We start from the raw sequence: 23637 nt of genomic DNA on the forward strand, positions 1-23637 counted from the left end.
GTAGCACTATTTTGTTCCTATTGCGGAACCTTGCGGTGCGGTCCGCAGCGGTTGCTTTTTAAAGGGCCAGCGCCTTCAAAACCTTCATCCGTTTTGATATGGATTCCCAGGACAGCAAATTCCCCCCAGCTCTGGTGGAGGATTCAGGTACGCCTGGGTCCTCTGAGCAGAGCTCTCTTAGCGCTGCACTTGCGTCTTTAGCATCAAAGGTGGATCTGCTGATGTCTGAGCGGTCTTTTAGAAAAAGATCCAGCCTTCTTCTGATTCAGATTCTGATATGGTTGTCTTGGACAGGTACCCCCCTGAGGGGTCTCAGTCCTCTCAGTCGGAGGGGGAAGTGGAGGAGGGGGAAGTTTACCCCGTCAGGGCTGCCAGAGATCGCGCTGCTATGGCTGCGCTCATTAGTTCTGTCAAAGAAACACTGCATTTGGAGGATGAGCCCCACCAGCAGGGTACGCGGTCATCCTTTGGGACCCGCAGAACCCAGAGATCGGTTCAGGTTTTTTCCTGTCACGCCGACTTTCATGCAATGGTGAATGAACTATGGCGCAATCTGAAGCGCAACTTTGTGGTACCTAGGCGGTTGAGTACCGTTATCCCTTTGCGTCTCCAAATGGATTCGCACTAGATTGTGGCCCCTAAGGTGGACCACACGGTATCCAGATTACACAAGGCCACTCGGATGCCCATGGAGGCTTATCCGGTGCTTAAGAGACCCGGCGGATAGGCGGGTGGAATATCTTGCCCTCGCCACTCCTATGTGGTGGCAGGTTCCTTGTTGAAGCCCGGGTTCGCCTCAGTAATGGTCTCTCAGGCTGTGGTGGAGTGGACTAAGGTGCTCAGATACACCCTTGTGGCTGATTCCGCCCCTCCTGCTACTTTGGAGATGGTGGACCAAATTGTTCAGGCGGTTTTATGCCTGTGTGATGCGGCCTTGGATGAGGCCCCTTTAGCCTTACGCTTCTCTGCTGTCGCAGTGATAATCCGTCGCCTTGTGTGGCTGTAGAGCTGGTCAGTGACCAGACTTCCAGGAAGATGTTGTCTGACATCCCTTATGCAGGGAATCGCCTTTTTGGGCACTCCCTGGACAAGTTGGTGAAGGGGGTCACTGGGGGTAAAAGCATTCTGCTGCCCCATGTGTCCAAGGGTAAGTTTTTTCTGCGGTAAGCGGGGCCCTTCCTTTAATCCTAACCAGGGGTCCTTTCGTGCCCTTAAGGCACATGACAAGGGCGAATCCTTCAAGGCCTCTGGTGGCCAGAAGAATCCTTGGGTGGGCAAGTCTATAGCCGCCCACTCGGGCATGGCGGCCCCGTCCGCCATTCAGGACAGATGGGTTCAGGAACTCATTCGGTCAGGGTACAAGATCGAATTTCGATCGCCCCCAGCAGACAGATTCTTTCCCTCAAATCTTCATTGAACCCAGATCTTTTTCACGATCTTCAACAGGCGCTTTAGGATCTCCTCGCCAGGGGGTGATCGTCCCAGTGTCACATCGGGACAGGTTTTCGGGGGTTTTTACTTGAATCTGTTCACGGTGCCCTGAAAGGAGGGCAAGGTAAGTCCGATTCTGGACCTGAAGTTTCTAAACCGCTTTGTGCGGGTTCAAAAATTCTGTATGGAATCCCTCTGATCGGTGGTGGCCTCTCTGAGCCCGGGAGATTCCTGGCTTTAATCGACCTCAAGGATGCGTTTCTACACATCCTTATATTCGAGGGCATCAGAGGTACCTCCGATTCGCAATTGCGGAGGAGCGCTATTAGTTTGTGGCGTTACCTTTCGGTCTCGCTTCGGCTCCAAGGTTGTTTACCTAAGCCTTGGCTCCTGTTCTGGCCCTGTTGCGGGCGCAGGGGATCGTAATCCTTGGATATCTGAATGATCTCCTGTTAAGGTCGAGTTCCAGTTTAACTCTGTTGCGCGATCTGTCAACTACGGTTCAGACGCTCCAGGAGTTCGGGTGGGCCATCAACTTTCAGAAGTCGACATTGCTCCCTTCTGTTCGTCTCCCTTATCTGGGAATGGTCCTGGACTCCGCCCATGCGAGAGTTCTTCCTGCCGGAGGACATGCTCCGGACTCTGCTGAACGAGGTCAGGTCCCTCAGGGACAACTAATCCTCATCACTCAGGACCTGCATGCGGTCCCTAGGATTGATGGTGTCAGCCTTCGAGGCGCTGCCGTTTGCACAGTTCCACACGCGATCTCTGCTAGCGGAGATCCTAGCCAGGTGGGACAGGCATCCTAAGTCCTTGGACAGGAGGATATCTTTGAGTCACTGGGTCAGAGCGGACCTTCTGTGGTGGCTCCAGTCTCCGACTCTGCTGAAGGGGAATCCTTCCGGCCATTGTTATGGAAGGGGCTCACCACGGACGCCAGCCTGTCGGGCTGGGGTGGCGTTCTGGGCAAAATTGTCTGCCCAGGGCACTTGGTTGGAGGAGGAATCCTCCCTACCGATACATGCCTTGGAACTGAGTACCATCAGACTCTGTTTGGGATCGTCTTCAGGGCCACCCTGTGCGGGTGCAGGCAGACAACACCACTGCAGTGGCGTACATCAATCACCAAAGGGGCACCAGTTGCGCCCGGGCGGCCAAGGAAGTGGCCGAGATTTTGCCTTGGGCTGAGACGCGGGTCTCGGCACTTTCGGAAGTTCACGTTCTGGGTATGGAACACTGGCAGGCCGACTATCGGAGTCGCTAGACCCCAGACCAGGGGGAATGGTCCCTACACCCGGAGGTGTTTCAGATGCTGTGTGCGCGATGGCGCGCCTCCTCTAAACAACAAGGCGGGAAGGCTCGTGGCAAGTACACGTGATCCTCTGGCAGCCACCTCAGATGCGCTGGTGGTGCCTTGGAATCAGTATCGCCTGATTTATGCTTTCCCCCTGATCCTGTTGTTGTCACGGTTCCTTTGCAGGTTGGTCTCGGAACCGAGGTTGGTGGTCCTGGGGGCCTGGACTGGTCGCGCCGATCTTGATATGCGGACGTCATGCACATGGTCGTCGAGCCTCCCTGGCGGCTCCCCTTACGAGACGATCTGTTGTCTCAGGGGCTGTTCTTCCATCCTGCTTTGCAGTCGCTGGCCTTGACGGCGTTACTGTTAAAAGCCAGATCTTGAGAGATCGGAGTCTCTCGTCGGAGGTCACTCCTACCTTTCTTAGAGCTAGGGAGGCCTCGTCCGGTAAGATTTATTATCGTACCTGGAAGGCTTGCTTCACCTGGTGCAAATCGCAGGGTTTCCATCCTCGCTACTTTTCGGTGGCAGGGGTGTTAGCCTTCCTGCAATCTGGTGTGGACCTACGTCTTGCACTGCCCACTGTTGAGGGTCGGTTATCTGCGCTGGTTATTCTTTCCAGCGCCCTTTGGCGTCATATTCCTTGATCCGCTCCTTTATTCAAGGGGTGCGTAGTTTGGCCCCCTCGGTGGGCGCCCTTAACCCCTTGGAACTTGAATTTGGTTCTGTTGTTTTGCAACGTCCTCTCTTTGAGAACATCCGGGAGATTCCTCTGCTTGCACTGTCACAGAAAGTTGCCTTTCTGGTGGCGATCACATCTGCATTGCATTGTGTCGGAGTTGGCGGTCTTATCCTGTCGCTCCCCCTACCTTGTGGTTCATAGGGATGAGGTGGTCTTGCGACCTCATCAATACTTCTTTCCGAAGGTGGTGTCTGATGTCCATCTCCATGAGGACATTGTTTTGCTTTCGCTGTGTGCGAATCCTACGCATCCTAGGGACTTTTGCCTTGCATTCCTTGGATGTTTACAGGGCGATCAGGGTTACCTGTCGTCTACTGAATCCTTCAGAAGCTCGGATTCTCTTTTTTGTCCTTCCTTTCGCCATCAGGCGTCGGTGTCCCGGATGTGCAAATGGGGCGACCTGGTCGTCCCTGCACACCTTTACAGAGTTTACTAACTTGATGTTTTCGGCATCGGCAGATGCCTCCTTTGGCCGCAAAGTTCTGAGTACGGCAGTACTTTGGGGGAGACATGGCATTTTTAGCCTGTCCCCTCCTGTGGTTTTTTTTTCCCCCTTGGTTATTTTACCTTCCTGGATTTGTTCGCTCCTGTTGAGCTTTCCTGTTACCCGGTGGATTCCCCCGGCTAGCCTCATTCCCAATTCAGTTTGGTAGCAAGCAGTAGATAGTCCATGAACCCCAAAAGAGGGGCAGGGGCGGCGACTGTCAGAGGACTCAGAGAAAGGAATTTTACGGTAAGATTTTGCAAAAATTCCATTTTTTTTAACAAAATTTTCGGTCTTTTTTTATTTATAGTGCAAAAAAAAAAAAACAATGATGATTAAATACCATCAAAAGAAAGCTCTGTTTGTGTGGAAAAAAAGGACAACAATTTCATATGGGTACAGTGTTGCATGATCAGGGTTACCTGTCGTCTACTGAATCCTTCAGAAGCTCGGATTCTCTTTTTTGTCCTTCCTGAAGGGTATGGCTGCGTCTGCGGCAACCGTTCCTGTCTTGTTCCGACAGACGATTGTACAGGCTTATTCGCCTAGGGATCGGGTTCCGCCCTTCCCTGTCACGGCGCACTCTTCTGAGCGGAGGGTGCGTCTTGGGCCTTTCGCCATCAGGCGTCGGTGTCCCAGGTGTGAAAATGGGGCGACCTGGTCGTCCCTGCACACCTTTACAGAGTTTACTAACTTGATGTTTTCGGCATCGGCAGATGCCTCCTTTGGCCGCAAAGTTCTGAGTACGGCAGTACTTTGGGGGAGACATGGCATTTTAGCCTGTCCCCTCCTGTGGTTTTTTTTTCCCCCTTGGTTATTTTACCTTCCTGGGTTTGTTCGCTCCTGTTGAGCTTTCCTGTTACCCGGTGGATTACCTTTCTGGTTCAGATAAGGTTCTTTTCTCTGACCTTGGGTGCTTCGTTACCTTGAGACGGTTGCGTTTCCCACCCCTCATGTCTACACTGCTTTGGAACATCCCATTGGGAAGACTGTATGAGTGGGCGGCGACTGTCAGAGGACGTAAGAGAAAACTGATTTTTTGTAAAATCTTACCGTAAAATTCCTTTCTCTGAGTCCTCTGACAGTCGCCGCCCCTGCCCCTCTTTTGGGGTTCATGGACTATCTACTGCTTGCTACCAAACTGAATTGGGAATGAGGCTAGCCGGGGGTATTGGACCAGAGGGACAGCCCCCTGTAGGTGTGTCTATGCAAAGTTTTGTGTTTTTAACAAAATCTTCTGCCTAGCTTACTCCTGTGGATAAGAGGTCAATACCCATTGGTGAAGACTGTATGAGTGGGTGGCGACTGTCAGAGGACTCAGAGAAAGGAATTTTACGGTAAGATTTTGCAAAAATTCCATTTTTTTTAACAAAATTTTCGGTCTTTTTTTATTTATAGTGCAAAAAAAAAAACAATGATGATTAAATACCATCAAAAGAAAGCTCTGTTTGTGTGGAAAAAAAGGACAACAATTTCATATGGGTACAGTGTTGCATGACTGAGTAATTGTCATTCAAAATGTGAGAGCAGTGAACGCTGAAAATTGGTCTGGTTAGGAAGGGGGTTTAGGTGCCCAGTGGGTAAGTGGTTATATAGCTATGTCATCTCAGGGCTGCTAGCCTACTGAGAGTGTTTTACGCTTCTGGATAGTGACCGATGTAGGGACCTTGGAAGGTATTATGGTGTTTTTTCTTGCATAAGTTTACTTTATGCTCTGTATGTAACCCATGTTATGTTGATTTCGTCACTTTTTTATACTCTGTATAGTACTGTATTTTTCCTGCTGTGACCTCAATAAACGGATTCATGGAGAAAAAAAAAAAACAGGGGGAAAAAGGATATTTGTAATGTTTTAATGTATACACAAATATTTTGCCTTTCATTACCATTTTAAACTGAATGGGTTGTTTTACAAGGTAAGGGGTTACATATACCTTAAGCAGCTTGCAAGTTTGAGCTAAACCAAATTGGTATACAATATACAGTATAAGAATAGTTGTGTGAGGATACATTCACTTCTGTCCACTGATATATTATAAGTAAAATAGAGTACAACAATGCAAAAGTATACTCACACTTACTGTCTACCTAACTTCTGTAGTCTAACATAGGGAGAGCTTTAGAATAATGCATCAAATTATTTCTGAAATTACACAACTAAATGTCCCATTGGTCTACAACATCCACTCAGATCTATAAAATTAAAATGACTAAATGGGTTAATATGCGAGTATCCATTCCTTCCACATTTATATTTGAAAATGAAAAATCAAAAGGCTTTTACTACAACAGAATTCATAACTGTTTCCTTTTAGTATTAGAAATGTAATAACTAAATGTTTTGATGATCTTTTCTGTTTTTAATGTAATTATTATAATTCAATATATTTAAAAGAAAGAATTTGCAATTAAACATTTTTTTTAGATTAAGTTTAGTTTTAATGCTTTTTGCATTTGTTTTTGGCATATGACTGTAAGAAAAAATAAATAGACCCCAAGTCGTTGCATATACCTTAAGCAGCTTGCAAGTTTGAGCTAAACCAAATTGGTATACAATATACAGTATAAGAATAGTTGTGTGAGGATACATTCACTTCTGTCCACTGATATATTATAAGTAAAATAGAGTACAACAATGCAAAAGTATACTCACACTTACTGTCTACCTAACTTCTGTAGTCTAACATAGGGAGAGCTTTAGAATAATGCATCAAATTATTTCTGAAATTACACAACTAAATGTCCCATTGGTCTACAACATCCACTCAGATCTATAAAATTAAAATGACTAAATGGGTTAATATGCGAGTATCCATTCCTTCCACATTTATATTTGAAAATGAAAAATCAAAAGGCTTTTACTACAACAGAATTCATAACTGTTTCCTTTTAGTATTAGAAATGTAATAACTAAATGTTTTGATGATCTTTTCTGTTTTTAATGTAATTATTATAATTCAATATATTTAAAAGAAAGAATTTGCAATTAAACATTTTTTTTAGATTAAGTTTAGTTTTAATGCTTTTTGCATTTGTTTTTGGCATATGACTGTAAGAAAAAATAAATAGACCCCAAGTCGTAAAATCACTTTAGATTAGTTTGCTTAGTGCAAGATTTTCCAGTCTATTTTCCACAAAGTTTATTTATACTTTTTTATGATGTCTTAATAAATCTTTTTTTAATTTTGCATTTTCCAGGCTTGCTAAGATTCTTATTAAGGATCCACCAACTTCAGATTTCACAATAGACTTGAAACACGAGGTAAGCTTTTTTTTCTTTACTAGAAATAATAAAGTTGTCCATTTTTTTTATTTTTTAGCGGGAATGTGGCGGAACTCCATTCCAGCTTCCAGCAGCTCCGGGCTGGTCTTGTGTTTGCCGCTCACTAATGTCAGTACTAATTGGAAAAGACCGCTAAAATAATCAAAAGACAGCTGACCCTTTTTCAATTTCAATATAAGGTTGAGGTGGTCCTTTTGTCAAATATGTTTTGATATTTCTTTATATAAATATTATGAATTTATATATGGTATATATGTAATCCTTTTATTGGGTCAGACTGAAATTCTGTCTAAATTTATATATTTACTTATACATCAGTGGCTTTTATTTGATTGTCACTTTTTGTGTAATTCATAATTTTGCTTGTTAGTTTTGCTATTATTGATGGTCTTTTGTAAGGTTTTTTTCTAAATTAGTCATTGGGAGGCTTTGAGTCTATGATTGGGATCAGCTGTCTTTTGATTATTTTAAACTGTCTTCCAATCAGTGTACTTTAGTTATGAGTAAGTATATTGTTTTGTGTGAAACACATTAACTGTCCTCGCAAATGTTGGAGTTGTGATGTATGCAGTTTTTATTGTGAAGATTTCAATATACGATTTTTTATCTGGTACATCATTGAAGTGCAGTCAACCTTTATCTCTTCAGTCTGATGCCGCAGTTACAGATCGGACTGGCACCCGTTGATGTCCAAAGGGGCAGATGATTCACACGACTACCTGGAGCAGTTAATCTGTTTCTTGAAATGTAGTGACTACCATGCACCAACTTCAGGCAAAAGGAGTGGTTTTATCACTTTCTGTAGAGGAACAGTTTCAAGGTTTCTGTTTAGACTTGTTTAGAGTTCCAAAACCAAACGGGGGCATATACTTGACCTTAAGGCCGCGTTCACATACAAGCGACGCTACTTCGCCCCACGACCTCCGAGGTCGCGGTGCGAGCAGCGCGCCGCGACCTCGGAGCGGCCGCCACGGACTTCATAACATTGAAGTCTATGGCGGTCGCCTCCTGGTCGCCCCAAAGAAGCTCCGGACCCTTTTTCTAAGTCGGAGCGACTTGTGTCGCTCCTATTAGAACGGGTCCGCAGCTTCCCTATGGAAGGCGACCTGTGAGGCGACCAGGTCGCCTCACAGGTCGCCTTAGTGTGAACGGGGGCTAAATCACTAAACGGATATTCTTATGTAACAAAATTCCACGTAAAAATGAAAATGTGCCCTTGCATTGAATGTATAATAAATCAAACCTTTATATTATGCATAATTCTAATGGCTAAGTGTTTGAATAGAAACCCCAGTCTAATCTAGACAATCGGCAATCCTCCTGATCTTGACAGACAATGTTGTACCTGTGCAGGCCAATGTGGTTGCTCGCAGTCACTTCCTGAAATTGTTATCGGTGTCTGTGTAAGGATCCCAGCAGAGGTCCACCCAGCTCTGCCTCTTTATCGGCCGGCCCTGTCCCGCTCCTACCCACACCCTTCTTCCTGGCATCCTGTTACTATAGAAGTGCGGTGTGTTGTTCTGTATGTTTAGTGTCGGACCATCTATTCTTCAATAAATACAAAGTTTTCCTTATTGCTGGAAGTGCCGCATCTATTTTCTTACTATAGAAGTGCCCTCGATGTTCATACCCACTGGCTAGACCTGTTTCTCCTGGAAATGAAACCACTATTAGGAAATAGGGATATTTACTGCCCAAAAGCTGCCGGTCTTGTATAACCTCACAATAAGAAAGATAGATCAATTACATATTTTAAACATATCCATGTTGTTTAAAGTAGACCTATAGGTATTTTTTTTTTCTGTTTGGATAAAGTACAGGAAGGTTTTAACACTTCAGATTTTTTTCGCCATTTGTGTCCCATTGCAGAGATTTCCCTTCACTTCCTGTCCCATATCCAAACAGGAAGTGAGAGGAAATCCCTGCCAATTAAGATAATTCCTTAATGACCCCTAGGTCACCAGAACCAGTGTCCCCATAGGAAGATTTCCCCTCTATTACTTTTCTGGGGGACAGCCCAAATTGTGGAATAGTCTGTTACTTTCAATCATACTGGTAAACAGAGCAAATAGAGAGGATGAATCTTCTTGAAGGGGTTGTAAAGTCAGAAGGTTTTTTTTATCTTAATGCATTCTATGCATTAGGATAAAAAGCCTCCAGTGTGCAGGAGCCCCCCTAATACTCAACTGAGCCCCACCTCGATTCAGTGATGTCCAGTAATGTCTCAGCCACCCTGGGACTCTCTCTCCTGATTGGCTAAGACCCAGCAGCACCGCCATTGGCTGCCGCTGCTGTCAATCAGACTCAGCCAATCAGGAGAGAGGGGGTGGGGCCGAACGGCAGCTCCGTGTCTGAAAGGATACATGGATTTGCAGCTCAGCTCGGGTGCTGGTTGCTGTGGGGGGCACTCAACAGGAGGGAGGGGCCAGGAGCTCCAGCCAGGGACCTGAGAAGAGGAGAATATGGGCTGCCCTGTGCAAAACCAACTGCACAGAGGAGGTAACATGTATAACATGTTTGTGAATTTAATAGAAAAAAAATGAAACTTTACAATCACTTTAACTGGGGCACAGACAGCAATAAAAACTGACAACCGTTCAAATCCCTATCCAAAACTGAAAAAAAAAAAAAATGTTTTGCCTTATACTATACTAGTTATACTTTAATATGGTCCACCTCTGGCTTTTGGCAAGTTCCTAATATATATTGTGTGTGTATATACAGTGTGTGTGTATGTATATATATATATATATATATATATATATATATATATATACAGTATATATTATTACACAGTATCTCATAAATGTGAGTACACCCCTCACATTTTTGTAAATATTTTATTATATCTTTTCATGTAACAGCACTGAAGAAAGGACACTTTGCTACAATGTAAAGTAGCGAGTGTACAGCTTGTATAACAGTGCAAATTTGCTGTCCCATCAAAATAACTCCACACACAGCTATTAATGTCCAAACCTCTGGCAACAAAAGTGAGCACACCCCGAAGTGAACATGTCCAAATTGCGCCCAACTAGCCTTTTTCCCTCCCCAGTGTCATGTGACTCTTTAGTTGTTAGAAGGTCTCAGGTGTTAATGGGGAGCAGGTGTGTTAAGTTTGGTGGTATCGCACTCACTCTCTCATACTAGTCACTAGAAGTTCAACATGGCACCTCATGGCAAAGAACTCTCTGAGGATCTGAAAAAAAGAATTGTTGCTCTACATAAAGATGGCCTAGGCTATAAGAAGATTGCCAAGACCCTGAAACTGAGCTGCAGCACTGTGGCCAAGACCATACAGCGATTTCACAGGACAGGTTCCACTCAGAACAGGCCTCGCCATGGTCGACCAAAAAAGTTGAGTGCACGTGCTCAGCGTCTTATCCAGAGGTTGTTTTTGGGAAATAGACGTTTGAGTGCTGCCAGCATTGCTAAAGAGGTTGATGGGGGGGGGGTCAGCCTGTCAGTGCTCAGATTATACGCTGCACACTGCATTAAATTAGTCTGCATGGCTGTCATCCCAGAAGGAAGTCTCTTCTAAAGACGACGCACAAGAAAGCCTGCACACAATTTGCTGAAGACAAGCAGACGAAGGACATGGATTACTGGAACCATGTCCTGTGGTCTGATGAGACCAAGATAAACCTATTTGGTTCAGATGGTGTCAAGCATGTGTGGCGGCAACCAGGTGAGGAGTATAAAGACAAGTGTGTCTGGCCTAAAATCAAACATGATGGTGGGGTTGTCATGGTCTGGGGCTGCATGAGTGCTGCCGGCACTGGGGAGCTACAGTTCATTGAGGGAACCATGAATGCCAACATGTACTGTGACATACTGAAGCAGAGCATGATCCACTCCCTTCCGAGACTGGGTATTCCAACATGATAATGACCCCTAAAATACTTCCAAGATGACCACTGCCTTGCTAAAGAAGCTGAGGGTAAAGGTGATGGACTGGCCAAGCATGTCTCCAGACCTAAACCCTTTTGAGCATCTGTGGGGCATCCTCAAATGGAAGGTGGAGGAGCACAAGGTCTCTAACATCCACCAGCACCGTGATGTCGTCATGGAGGAGTGAAAGAGGACTCCAGTGGCAACCTGTGATGCTCTGGTGAACTCTATGCCCAAGAGGGTTAAGGCAGTGCTGGAAAATAATGGTGACCACACAAAATTTTGACACTTTGGGTCCAATGTGGACATTTTCATTTACTTTTTATGTACTCACTTTTGTTGCCAGCAGTTTAGACAATAATGGCTGTGTTGAGTTATTTTTAGGGGACAGCAAATTTGTTGCAGAGTGCGATCACTGGGTGCAGCGGAGTCCATTCAGATCAGACATTGTGGAGTAAACAGGAACTGGCTTCTTTTATTGGAACATAACCACAGATAGCAAAGATGTCACTTTCTCATTTGTAAGAAGAACACAGACAGGAAGAGATAATCAACAAGTACAGTACAGTGTACAGGAAATACACATCTTAGAAAATGCATAGCATATCACTTAGCATTAGCGACATCTACTGTCCTATTTGTGAACTGCAGTTTATCGGATAAGCTAAAAGCTGTTGTATCTCCAACACCCCTTCTCAACAGCTAAGGCTTAGTCTATTAAACCCATCTTCTTTGTAAGCCTTGAGTGTCTTTCAGCGGTCAGAGGCTTTGTAAGGATATCTGCTGTCATATCCTCAGTTGGGCAATAAAGTAACTCAAGAAGACCTTGCTCTTGAAGATCCCTAAGAAAGTGGAATTTCACATCAATGTGCTTGGTTCTTGAATTAACTCCTTCCATGCGCGCAAGTGCGAGGCATCCTTGATTGTCCTCATAGATTTCTGTTGGTCCCAACTGTGGTTGACCCAAATCTGTTAATAGCTGTCTCAGCCATATAACTTCTTGGCTTGCCTGCGCTAGCAACGTATTCTGCTTCAGTAGACAACAGTGAAACAGAGAGTTGCTTTTTACTAGTCCAACTGATGGCACCTCCTGACAGAAAAAATAAGTATCCACTGGTAGATTTCCTGTCGCTGGTGTCTCCTGCCCAGTCAGCATCCACGTATCCTGTTAAGGTGCTTTCATCACTTGCTGGTAACTTTAGCTTGTAGTGCAAAGTCCCTTTAAGATAGCGAATGATTCGCTTTACAGCATTCCAGTCCTTTTGACTTGGCATTGAAACCTTTCTGCATAGGATTCCAACACTTGCTGCAATGTCCTGCCTTGTAGCAGTGGTAAGATATAGCAATTTCCCTATTGCCTTCCTGTATTGAGTATTAGTAGGTAATGGGTTATCTTGGCAATTCATCTCCTTTAGGTAGTTGGTTTCCATAGGAGACTTTACTGGTTTGGCGTCTTCCATTCCAAATGTTTCAATTATTTCTTGTATTTTGTGTCTTTGGTTCAGAAGAAAGCTGCTATCTTCCTCTCTCTCCATCTGGATGCCGAGGTAATTCTTTATGTTGCCAAGATCTTTGGTGTTGAAGTTCTGATTTAGTTTTTCTAGGATTTCTGCTTCATCCCCTTCTTGCTCAAAGCAAATCAGGATATCATCCACATAAATAAGCATATAGACCCATCTGTCTGCCAATTTCTTTGTGTATAAGCAGGGGTCTGCTTTACTCCTCAGAAAGTTTTGATGTGTAAGCACTTCATTTATTTTTTTATTCCACGCTCTGGCTGCTTGCTTTAGACCATATATACTCCTGCGAATGTTTGCATACTAGGTCTGGCCTTTGTTCATCTTTGAACCCTGGCGGCTGTTCCATGTAAATTTCTTCTGTTAGCTCGCCATGTAGAAATGCGGTTTTCACATCAAAATGTTTCACTTGCATTTTCCTTGTGACGGCTACTGTCAGTAAAGTCCTTATTGTAGTGTGCTTGACTACTGGTGCAAATGTCTCATCATAGTCCTCTCCGTATTTTTGAGAATAGCCCTTGGCTACTAGCCTTGCTTTGTATCGCTCAATTGTGCCATCTGCAATGTATTTCACTTTAAAAGTCCATTTACAGCCTATGGCTTTCCTTCCGGGTGGTAGTTCTGTAAGTGTCCATGTTTTAGTGTCATGCATGGATTTTATCTCTTCATTAGCAGCCTTTATCCATTTACTTGCTCCTTGTTCTGAAAGCTGAGATATTTCTTCCCAGGTTGCAGGTTTGTTGATACTGGCAGTACTTGCTTTGTATGAGAGACGTACAGGTGGTTTACCTTTGTTTTCTCTTGTTGAACGTCTCCGTTTTGTGTCTGAGCCTTCTTGTATCTGCTCTTCAGTACTGGTAGAGTCTGCACTCACTTCAACTGTTTGTTCAGAAGTTATGGAGATAGGCTGGTCAATGTCAGTTTTCTCTTCTATTCTTGCTTCTACTGTTGTCATTACATTGTCTCTTAAATCTTCAACAAAAGTTATGCTGTTGCTAACGGTAACCTTGTCTGTTTTGGGATTAAGGATTCTGTAACCTTTGACATTGTCACTGTATCCAACAAAGATACCTTTAAATGCTCTGTTTTGGAGTTTGGTGCGTTTTTCTTCAGGTATGTAGATGAATGCTTTGCATCCAAAAACTCTTAGGTGTTTTACATTTGGCTTCTCATTGTGCCAAAGTTCATATGGAGTTTTCTTTATTGTTCTGGAAAGAAGTCTGTTCTGCAAATATGAAGAGAGAAGACCGGGCGCCGATCTAAGTGTAGCAATAAAACATTTTATTAACAATAGCAGGAGTACTACTCACAGGAGTACGATAAAAACAGGCATCTCAATTGAGTGGTGGGTATGCAGAGTTCGTCCAGGGGGTCCTCCCGAGGTCCTGTTGGAGCTCGTTCTGCGGGGGATAAGCTGCGGTCTCCTTGTGCGGGACGCGCTGATCGCTCTGTGATCTACTGTCCTATTTGTGAACTGCAGTTTATCGGATAAGCTAAAAGCTGTTGTATCTCCAACAAAATTTACACTGTTATTCAAGCTGTACACTCACTACTTTACATTGTAGCAAAGTGTCATTTCTTCAGTGTTGTCACTTGAAAATAAAATAAATGATTAACAAAAATGTGAGAGGTGTACTTACTTTTGTTAGATACTCTAGATATATACTCGGACAAAAAAGTTAACAAAAAAAAAATCGGCAGACTGAATGGACTGCTCACACTTTTCCTGCCGTCACTTTTCTATGTTTCTAAGTGGAAGAATAAAAGACCCTGAGAATTGGCTGTGGGAAAGAAAAGTTTATTTGAGCTATATGGGAATCAAGGTAACTTCATAAGCAACAACAATGGGTTGTATTTGTCCTTAAACAGACCAAACCTTTAATAAGGAAAAACTCACTTTAACTGCTTTTACAAAAGGCCGGACAGGAGCACTGTTACCCTGGGTGGACAACCTCTGTCATCCTCGAAGGATTGCACCTTGCGCACACCCCACGGGCCACATTTTGGTGCAATCTGTCCCCCTGCTGTGCCCACCGGACATAGCAGATGACAGATCAGTGTACATGCCTTCTGCATGTACACTGGATGGCTTCTATTTACGCCATTTATTGTGAACTGTTGTCTTGATTTCTGTGTTTGGCCATAGTCATTACATAGTACAGACAGGGCCAATCATAGCCCATATGTAGTGATTCGCTGTGACCAATTACAGCTAATCACAAAAGTAAGAACTGAATGAATAGATTTTATTCTGTAAAAATTGTTGCTTACAGTAGTGAAATTCACTATTATAAACAATCATAGTGTATAGAAAAAAAAAATCCTGACCACCTTTCCCAGAATAGTATAGTGTTAATATGGTAATACTGCATTGCTATGGTCACAGTAAAAAAAAAAGAAAAAAGTATTAATACATTTAAAAAAAAAAAAAAAAAAAAACGATTACATATTTATATTTAATATGTTGTCACTACTTCTTAGTATACCGTGGACTGTCTACTTTCCAAAAACTGGTTATTTGGGGGATATTTGTACCGTTCTGGCATTTTCGGGCCTCAAGAGATGATATTTTCAGATATACATATACCATAGTTTGTGGATTCATTAACTTTCCTAAACACTAAATACTATACACCGATTTTTTTATTTATTTATTTTTTATTTCTTTTTCTGAAAAATTGTGGCAAAAAAATTATACCTTCAAAAATTCACCATGCCTCTTACTAAAAACCTTGGATTGTTTACTTTCCAAAAATGGGTCATTTAGGGGGTATCTGTGCAGTCCTGTTCATCAGGAATAATGGATTTTCAAATATATATACAGTATGTGTGTGTATGTATATATATATATATATGTATATATATATATACTGTATATGTATATATATATATATATATATATACACACACATATATACACACACACAGTGCCTTGCTAAAGTATTTGGCCCCCTTGAACTTTGCGACCTTTTGCCACATTTCAGGCTTCAAGCATAAAGATATAAAACTGTAATTTTTTGTGAAGAATCAACGACGAGTGGGACACAATCATGAAGTGGAATGAAATTTATTGGATATTTCAAACTTTTTTAACAAATAAAAATTGGGCGTGCAAAATTATTCAGCCACTTTACTTTCAGTGCAGAAAACTCTCTCCAGAAGTTCAGTGAGGAAAATGTTTTTTTCCGAAATGTTTGTTTTTCTTTTTCCTTTTTTTTTTTTTTTAAAAAAATAAATAAACCCAGTGGTCATTAAATAACAACAAAAGAAAGCTCTATTTGTGTGATCATAAAAAAATTCCAACAATTTCATACGGGGACCAGTGTTGAATGACAATAATAAATTATGCCCTGATGCACCCCGTGATGCACCTCCATCCCTAAGTAACATAGAAAGTTGCAAAGATTTGCCCTTGGGACTTTAAATGAGGTGTGACACGCCCAATGATGAAATATAAAATGCAAGTTTATTGGAACATTCAATGTCAGCAAGTAAACACAGACAAGTACCGTATCCTCAAACATATTTGTAATGTTATACACAGTATATTATATATTCATGGTCAAGTTCAGTATTTCATAGAACAATCCATGGTAGGTATGAAAATGCATCCTGGTAACCCGAGGGTTCACTTCCTCAGGGGTTGATGCAATACATAATTTTTATGAAATATCTATGAAATATGAGATAGTTATGGATTTGTATATACGTCCTAAAAGTTGGAGGTGTTTGTGATTCACTCAGTTTATTCTTTGTGAGTGAAATTATTTACACTTTTGCTAACAATTGAAGGGCAAAAAGGGGTCCACTGTTAGTAGTGGTGTAAAACCATGGGTTGTCAATGCCAGGAGGAAATTCAGGATTTCCTGCTAGAGGGGTAAGTGGGGTAGGAGCGCTAGAGATTCTATGGGTCTTTGCTAGTTTGTGGAATATTCTCAAAGTCGACCCCACTAATGGGTGGTGTTTTAGCCCTGCTGGGCAAGAAGGCCAGGGGATCCAGGGCGAATGTTGTACTGGCGGCGGCTGTTTCAGATTCCAGGTGTACCCAGTCTTTGCTAGAACTGTGGCAGTGCCAATCGATAATTCTAGTTATGTGTTGCAAAATATTAGTTTTGAAAGTCTGGTGGACCCATTCCTTCCTTCTCTTTCACTCTAGTGATGAGTTGGTGTGGTATTCTCGGCGGTTTGTGTGCCCAAACAAATTGTGTTTGTAGGGTTCCTAATTTACGAAAGAAGCTGTTTGGTATAGTGATTGGAAGGGTGTGGAAAAGATACAGCAGTTTAGGAAGAATTGTCATTTTGAAAATGGCCGCTCTACCAAACCAGGAAAATAATTTTCTATTCCGGGAGCTTAGGTCTGTTTTAATTGAGTTCAATAGAGGTAGAATATTTTTGTCATACAGGTTGTTGATGGAGGGGGTTAATCATACCCCCAGGTATTTCAATGTACCGTGATCCCATTTATTTAAAGGGTCAGTTTGCTTTTAGTAGTGCAAACTTTTAGAAGGGTATGGTAAGATTTAAGGCCTCTTATTTGGAATAGTTGATTTTTAAGTTGGATATATATCCATAAGTATCAAACTGAGAAGGAGTCTTTTATTTTTATCTTAGCGGAAGGGCCTTTGTATAGGGAGATAGGATCCGTTAGGAGAGATGCGTTTAGTTGCCAATTAAAGTCTTTTGGTAGTGTCGATTGAGGTTGTAATGTTAGGGATATTGGAGCATGGTTTGGGAGCCAATGGAAGCCCTTTAGATGTTTGTTAAATCTCGTTATGAGATGAACATATAATCTATACGAGAATATCTGTTATGTGGGATTGAGTAATGTGTGAAGTCTTTGCCTGTAGAGTTTAAGGATCTCCAAGAGTCCGCTGCCATAAGTGTCCTTAGCATTGTCTTAATGCTTTTCATTGTTTTATTTTTGACACATGACTTTACTGATGAGGTGTCAGTGGGATAAGAGGAACGTTAAAGTCTCCTCCAAGTATAATACGCCCTGAGACGAACCATGAAAGTTTGTGAACAATCTTCCTACAAAAAGATGTATGTGATCTGTTAGGAAAATAGACATTGGCTAGTGTTGTAGTTGTCCCGGCATATGATCCTTTAAAGAATAAGTACCTGCCTTCTGGGTCAGCTAGTTGTTGCAACGCAGTGAAGGAGGCTTCTTTACTAAATAGTATGGTTACACCTTTCGTTTTCGAGCTAGAGTTGGTGGCATGGTATGCCGTAGGAAAGTATGGAGACCTACGTTTAGGGATCTGGTCAGTTTTAAAATGTGTTTCCTGTAGGAGCGTAAAGTGTTGTTTCGATTTTTTTTTTATTTTCTTAGTAAGGTCGATGTTTTTTCGGGGATTTTGAGTTCTCGTATATTGTGTGAGATTACTGTAAGATGTTTCCCACAAGAAGTGTACAACATTTTGGTATGCGTTATATGCAAGAAAATAATGTGTCTCCAGCTTTTCTTGTGTGCACATTTATCTGTTGAGTTGAACAGTGTGTTGCTGACTCCTAGTGAAAGGTGGCAGCTTATATTCCTGATACCAGTCTGGAAGCTCAACTAGTGGTATCTGTAATCCATCACAGAAGTCCGCCAGGTTGTTCGGGGGCCTCAACACATGTTGTTTTCCATTGCGAGATCCTTTTCCCTGAGGAAAATTTTTAGGGTTATTTTGAGATAAGTCTTGAAATATTAGAATTGAGTTGTCAATAAAAGTTCTTCCTTCAGAGCAAAACTCTGGAAACAACATATAATGTCCTGGTGGGGCCCAGATTCAGGGCCTTTAGCCCTGAGGGCTCTATGGGCATGTACAAAGTCTATTGTTGCATCCATATGGCGTTCTAAGATATTATTGAAGATTTTCTGCAAGGCCTGCGTAATTTGATCTGGTGTAACTGACTCAGGAACCCCACTTACCCGTAGGTTATTTCGTCTCCCTCGGTTGTCGAGGTCTTCTAGATGTCTGCTGACATCAATAAAGTGTTGCGAGTGGGTAATGGTAATCTGTTCCAGTCTTCAAATGCCTTGTCCCTCTGATTCCCTGCCTTTTCAGCTGTAGATAATTGTTCTGTCAGCACCAGTATGTCGGCTTTCAGATCTGTAATCGCTGCCCCAAAATGTCGACTCAATGTCTGCAGCTATCGTTGTCATAGCTGCTATAGTAAGCAGCATGTCAGCAGGAGAGTCTCTGCTTACTATGTCCTCTGATGCTGAAAGAGATTCCCCACTGTTTTCCCCTTCTCTGCGGACCAGCGCCATCTTGCTGCCTCGTGAGGAGATTTGTGATTTGAAGATGTCTGAGATGTTTCTCGCTGCTGCTGAGGTAGAGGAGCGCTGCAGACGAATGTGCGGTGTGTGCCGGGACAGTCTGCCCATTGTGCGAAGCCTATGAGGCTGGGAGAAAAAGGCAAAAGAGGCGCTAAAGCCGAGGAGCTCCTCGGTGTGCTTCCATCCTCATCGCATGCCAAGCCTGTATTTTTTGCATTTTTATACTTCGTGCCATCACGGCTATACTGTTATATGATGAGAACTTTCCAACCAATTATCCCATGCTCTTTTCCCTGGAGCTGCAATTGGTGCCTCTGTCCAGGTAGCTGCGATGCTTTTTCATCCTTCGCAGTCCCCGCCTGCCCATCCTGATGGGTGGGTGGTGCCTGTGAGAGTGTCTGCATCACGTGGAGGACTCAGGGTAGCACGCCGGCGCCCCCGCCATGATGTCATCGCACCAGTCCGCTCGGCCATGTTGCACCATGGTGTGGTTGGATGTGCGCTCAGCGCTGTCCTCCCCACATGGTCGCGGCCATTGCTGGGGACGCTTCTCTCTTCCCCAGTCAGCCGCACCCACTTGACTTTGGGTGGGGTCCAATGGTGGCTCGTTACAGGTACACATAAGAGAGCCTAGCACTGCACTTGCCTTCAGTGGCACCACAATGGTCGATGATGACACATGCAACCCCTTGCCAGAGCATTGCTTTACTATATCCACTTTTTCTGTAATTGAGACTGGTGATTTTGTGACTGTTTATCCCCCTTTCTCTTTCTTTTTCTTTTTCCTTCCTTCCTTACCACATACACTTGGAGTCTATTTCCATCCTCACTCTCTCCAATTCTCCTTGAGCCTTACATAATATGATATATCCAATGCACCTAGGACTCGTGTTTATTTCACTTTGATTGCACATCAGTCAATATAGTACTTTGTTGTTACATATTCCCTCGTAGGTAGGTCACCTTAATTCACTATTTTTTCCTTTGAAGCTTCTGGGTCCTGGGGGCTACTTGTTTTGGTTCTTGTTTTGTCTTTTCATTTATTTTAATTGCACATCTTTGCTCCTTTTTTTTTGCTTTATTGCTCACTTTTAGCATTTAATCTGCACATCAGATTCATACTTTTTGAACTCAGGCTCACTAGTGTTACTAGTTGATACCCCTACTTACTGCACAGTATAATACTCCTTGTACTGATTGCTGATATTGCTATTCATATACACTTTAGAAATGAGTCTGTAACATAGATATGTCTCCTATCAGTGTGGATGCCACACTATGTTGGTTTGTGCTTGCATTTGGCCCTGTCTGTCCTGCTGGGCCCTCGTGGATCCCAGGCCCACAGCTCCCGAGATAGACATTCCCAATGGCAGCCAATGGAACATAAGCATGCAATTTCTTTTTAACAGATTTGTAAGTATGGGCCTCTTGGTGGCTCCTTAGTGTTTTGCATTAGTATAACATTATCTACTATCTTTATTACATGCCACAAACTGTTTTATTTCATAGAAATTATGTATCGCATCAACCCCTGAGGTTGTGGACGGCTGTTCACGAAATGCGTCGGGGTACAAGGATGGATTTTCATACCTGCCATGAATTGTTCTATGGAATACTGAACTTGACCATGAAAATATAATATACTATGTATAACATCACAAATCTGTTTAATAATACGGTACTTGTCTGTGTTTACTTGCTGACATTGTATGTTCCAATAAGCGCCGGTTCACATAGGAGCGACCTCCGAGATCGCGGTGCGAGCAGCGCGCCGCGACCTCGGAGCGGCCGCCACGGACTTCATAACATTGAAGTCTATGGCGGTAGCCTCCTGGTCGCCCCAAAGAAGCTCCGGACCCTTTTTCTAAGTCGGAGCGACTTGTGTCGCTCCTATTAGAACGGGTCCGCAGCTTTCCTATTGGAGGCGACCTGCGGCGACCTGTGAGGCGACCAGGTCGCCTCACAGGTCGCCCTAGTGTGAACCGGGGCTAAACCTGCATTTTATATTTCATCATTGGGCTTGTCGCACTTCATTTAAAGTCCCAATGGGCAAATCTTTGCAACTGTCAGTGTTGCATAATGGTTAAAGACAACAGGTTTCTTCCTCGATATTTACTAAACTAGCAAGACACAAACCCCTCCCTCTCCCCCGACGATCGCCGAGTGACCGGCGGACATCGAGTCTATTTAGCTGATTCTCATTGTATCCTGGTTAATAAAGGTTAATAAACAAAAAATGATATACAAGCAATGTTTAACCATTCAACATTCTGGAATCTCTCTCTATAAAGTGTCAGGGAAACAAAAACCAGCACTTCCCTGCTGACAGGACACAGTTTTGTATTGTGTACATTGACAGAGCTCTGTCCTGTCTTCCGCCTCGCCAATCAGTGGGTACGGGCAGTCAATCAAAGCTGGAACCCACTAATCACAGCACAGCCAGTGTGCCTCCTATTTAGCCTAACTTTTTAGCTCCTTACAAGCATTATAGTCAGATGTTTATGCCTTAATGCATAGCACGGGAGGTAGTACTTTGGTATGGATTGTTATGTAACCTGTGCTTTTTCAGGATGACAAGTGTGTATATTATATTGCTGTAAGTGTTCTAGAATTGTATGCTCTATATTTATTTCAATGAACACTTTTTCTGACTTTTTTTTTTTTAATTAAAAAAAGATGGAAAATGTGTGCAAAATGTTGGGGGAATCATTAACCACTTAGGGACCAAGCCTATTTCTGACACATGTTTACAAGTTAAAATCAGTAGATTGCTAGAAAATTACTTAGAACCCCAAGCATTAAATGTATATATTTTTTAGGTATGTACGTTATCTTTTTTTTTTATTTTGTTTATGCATACTAACAGTGATTATATTTATTTATGTATTTTTTTTTTTTTCATTACAATTCAAATTTAGCCAGAACCTTTCAGTGGGTAAGGCTTAGAGCTATGTGTTTTTTTTTTTTTCTTGCTGCCTGTGAGATAAATATTTAGCGGGTAAAATAGGCATTTAACCTGTCACTTTTGTTTAGGTAAATACATTTTAAAGGTGCTATTGACAAATTTTCACATGTCGGTAATAACCTATGAAATTCATGCATACAAAGAAAACAAAACAAATCTGTTCAGAAATTAGGTTATGTGTAATAAAATGGAATGACACAGGGAAAAAGTATTGAACATACTAAATGAAATGTATTTAATACTTGGTACAAAATCCTTTGTTGGTAATGACAGCTTCAAGGCGCCTCCTTTATGGATAAACTAGTCGCATTCATTGCTTAGGTTCAATTTTGGCCAATTCTTCCACACAAATAGTCTTCAAATCTTGAAGTTTCCATGGGCCTATTCAATGAACTCTGATCTTTAGTTCTTTCCAAAGATTTTCTGTTGAATTCAAGTCAGTTGCCTGCAGAACCCTGTTTCCCCAGGTTTTAAAAAAGGCAAAGTTTCGACTTGCCTTTCCTGTCTCCTGCACATTCCATTTTCAAGAAAGGCTGCCCATGATACTGATAGACCAATAGGAAGGTGGGAGGTAGAGCAAAATCTGACACTACTTTGAAGTCCTGGAGCTTTGCCGGTCATAATGGCCCAGGAGCCATAATAGCAAGATCTTAGAGGCTGCTGATTTTTTATCTTTATAAAGTCATTACAGAGTCTTTAAGATGTCTATGAAAGGTTGGATTTTTGACAGTGATTATGTACTGTGTAGATGGATTTTTTTGGACTACTCAGAGCAGATGAAGATTTGTCTTCAACTAAACCGGTCCCCAGTGACAAATGTTGGGGACCGCTGCTTTAGAGCACTGGTTTTGTCATTGTTGCCTTACTTCCTACTACTACCCTGTTCCAAACTGTAAATGTCAGGACTAAAGACTGATATGTGAAGTGTCTGAGAATCATTGCCCTAACCCCTCTGGTTAACCAAAGTGCTACTCCAGTCATCATCTGTATTGTGTTTGTTAAGCAAAGGTCTAATAAACATACATATTAGACATTAATGTTTCATCCTCTTAGGCAGGGCTTTTTTTCTGCCGGAACTTGCTGGAACGCAGTTCCGCCACAGCCACAGAGCAGATTTTTTAACCACTTGCCGACCGCCACACGACTATTTACTGCGGCGGTCAGCCCCTCACAGGCAGAGTGACGTAGGTCTACGCCGCTAGCCTGTGAGGGTCTAGGGAGCGAGCGCGCGCCACCGGAGGCGCGCTCCCGAGTGGTCACGGATCCCCCCCCCGCGCGTGTGACCGGTGGACTCGATGTCCGCCGGTCACTCGGCGATCGTCGGGGGAGAGGGAGAAAGGCAGGCGGCTAATGTAAACAAGCCGCCTGTCATTCTCCCCAGTGTATGAATGATGATCATACGGTTCTACTATGTAGAACCGTTGATCACTGTTCATACATCTCAAGCCACAGCCAATCACAATTAGAATCACGCCCCTAGGGACACACATAGCCCCTCCCTCTCAAAAAAGTTAACCCCTTCACTGCCAGTGTAATTTTACAGTAACAGTGCATATGTATAGCACCGATTACTGTAGAAATGTCACTGGTAACCCCAAAAGTGTCAAAAATGTCAGTCAAGGGTCCGATCTGTCCGCCGCAATGTCGCATTACCGCAAAAAAATCGCAGATCGCCGCCATTACGCGTTAAAAAAAAAAAACAACAAAAATGATAAAAAAATCTTTCCCTTTGTTAGTAAACGCGATAACTTTTGCGCAA

General features: G+C 43.0%; 1 protein-coding gene across 1 annotated transcript in view; it reads left to right on the plus strand.

Moving 5' to 3' along the window:
• B3GLCT (beta 3-glucosyltransferase) overlaps positions 1-23637 on the plus strand; it is a 1154157-nt gene that overhangs the window by 833614 nt on the left and 296906 nt on the right. Inside the window, exon 8 of the mRNA XM_082244867.1 lies at positions 7153-7216. Coding sequence (XP_082100993.1) covers positions 7153-7216 — 64 coding nt within the window. The remainder of the gene's footprint in view (positions 1-7152; positions 7217-23637) is intronic.

Source organism: Pelophylax lessonae (genome assembly GCF_965119305.1).
Source record: "Pelophylax lessonae genome assembly, chromosome: 2".
Lineage (NCBI taxonomy): Eukaryota > Metazoa > Chordata > Amphibia > Anura > Ranidae > Pelophylax > Pelophylax lessonae.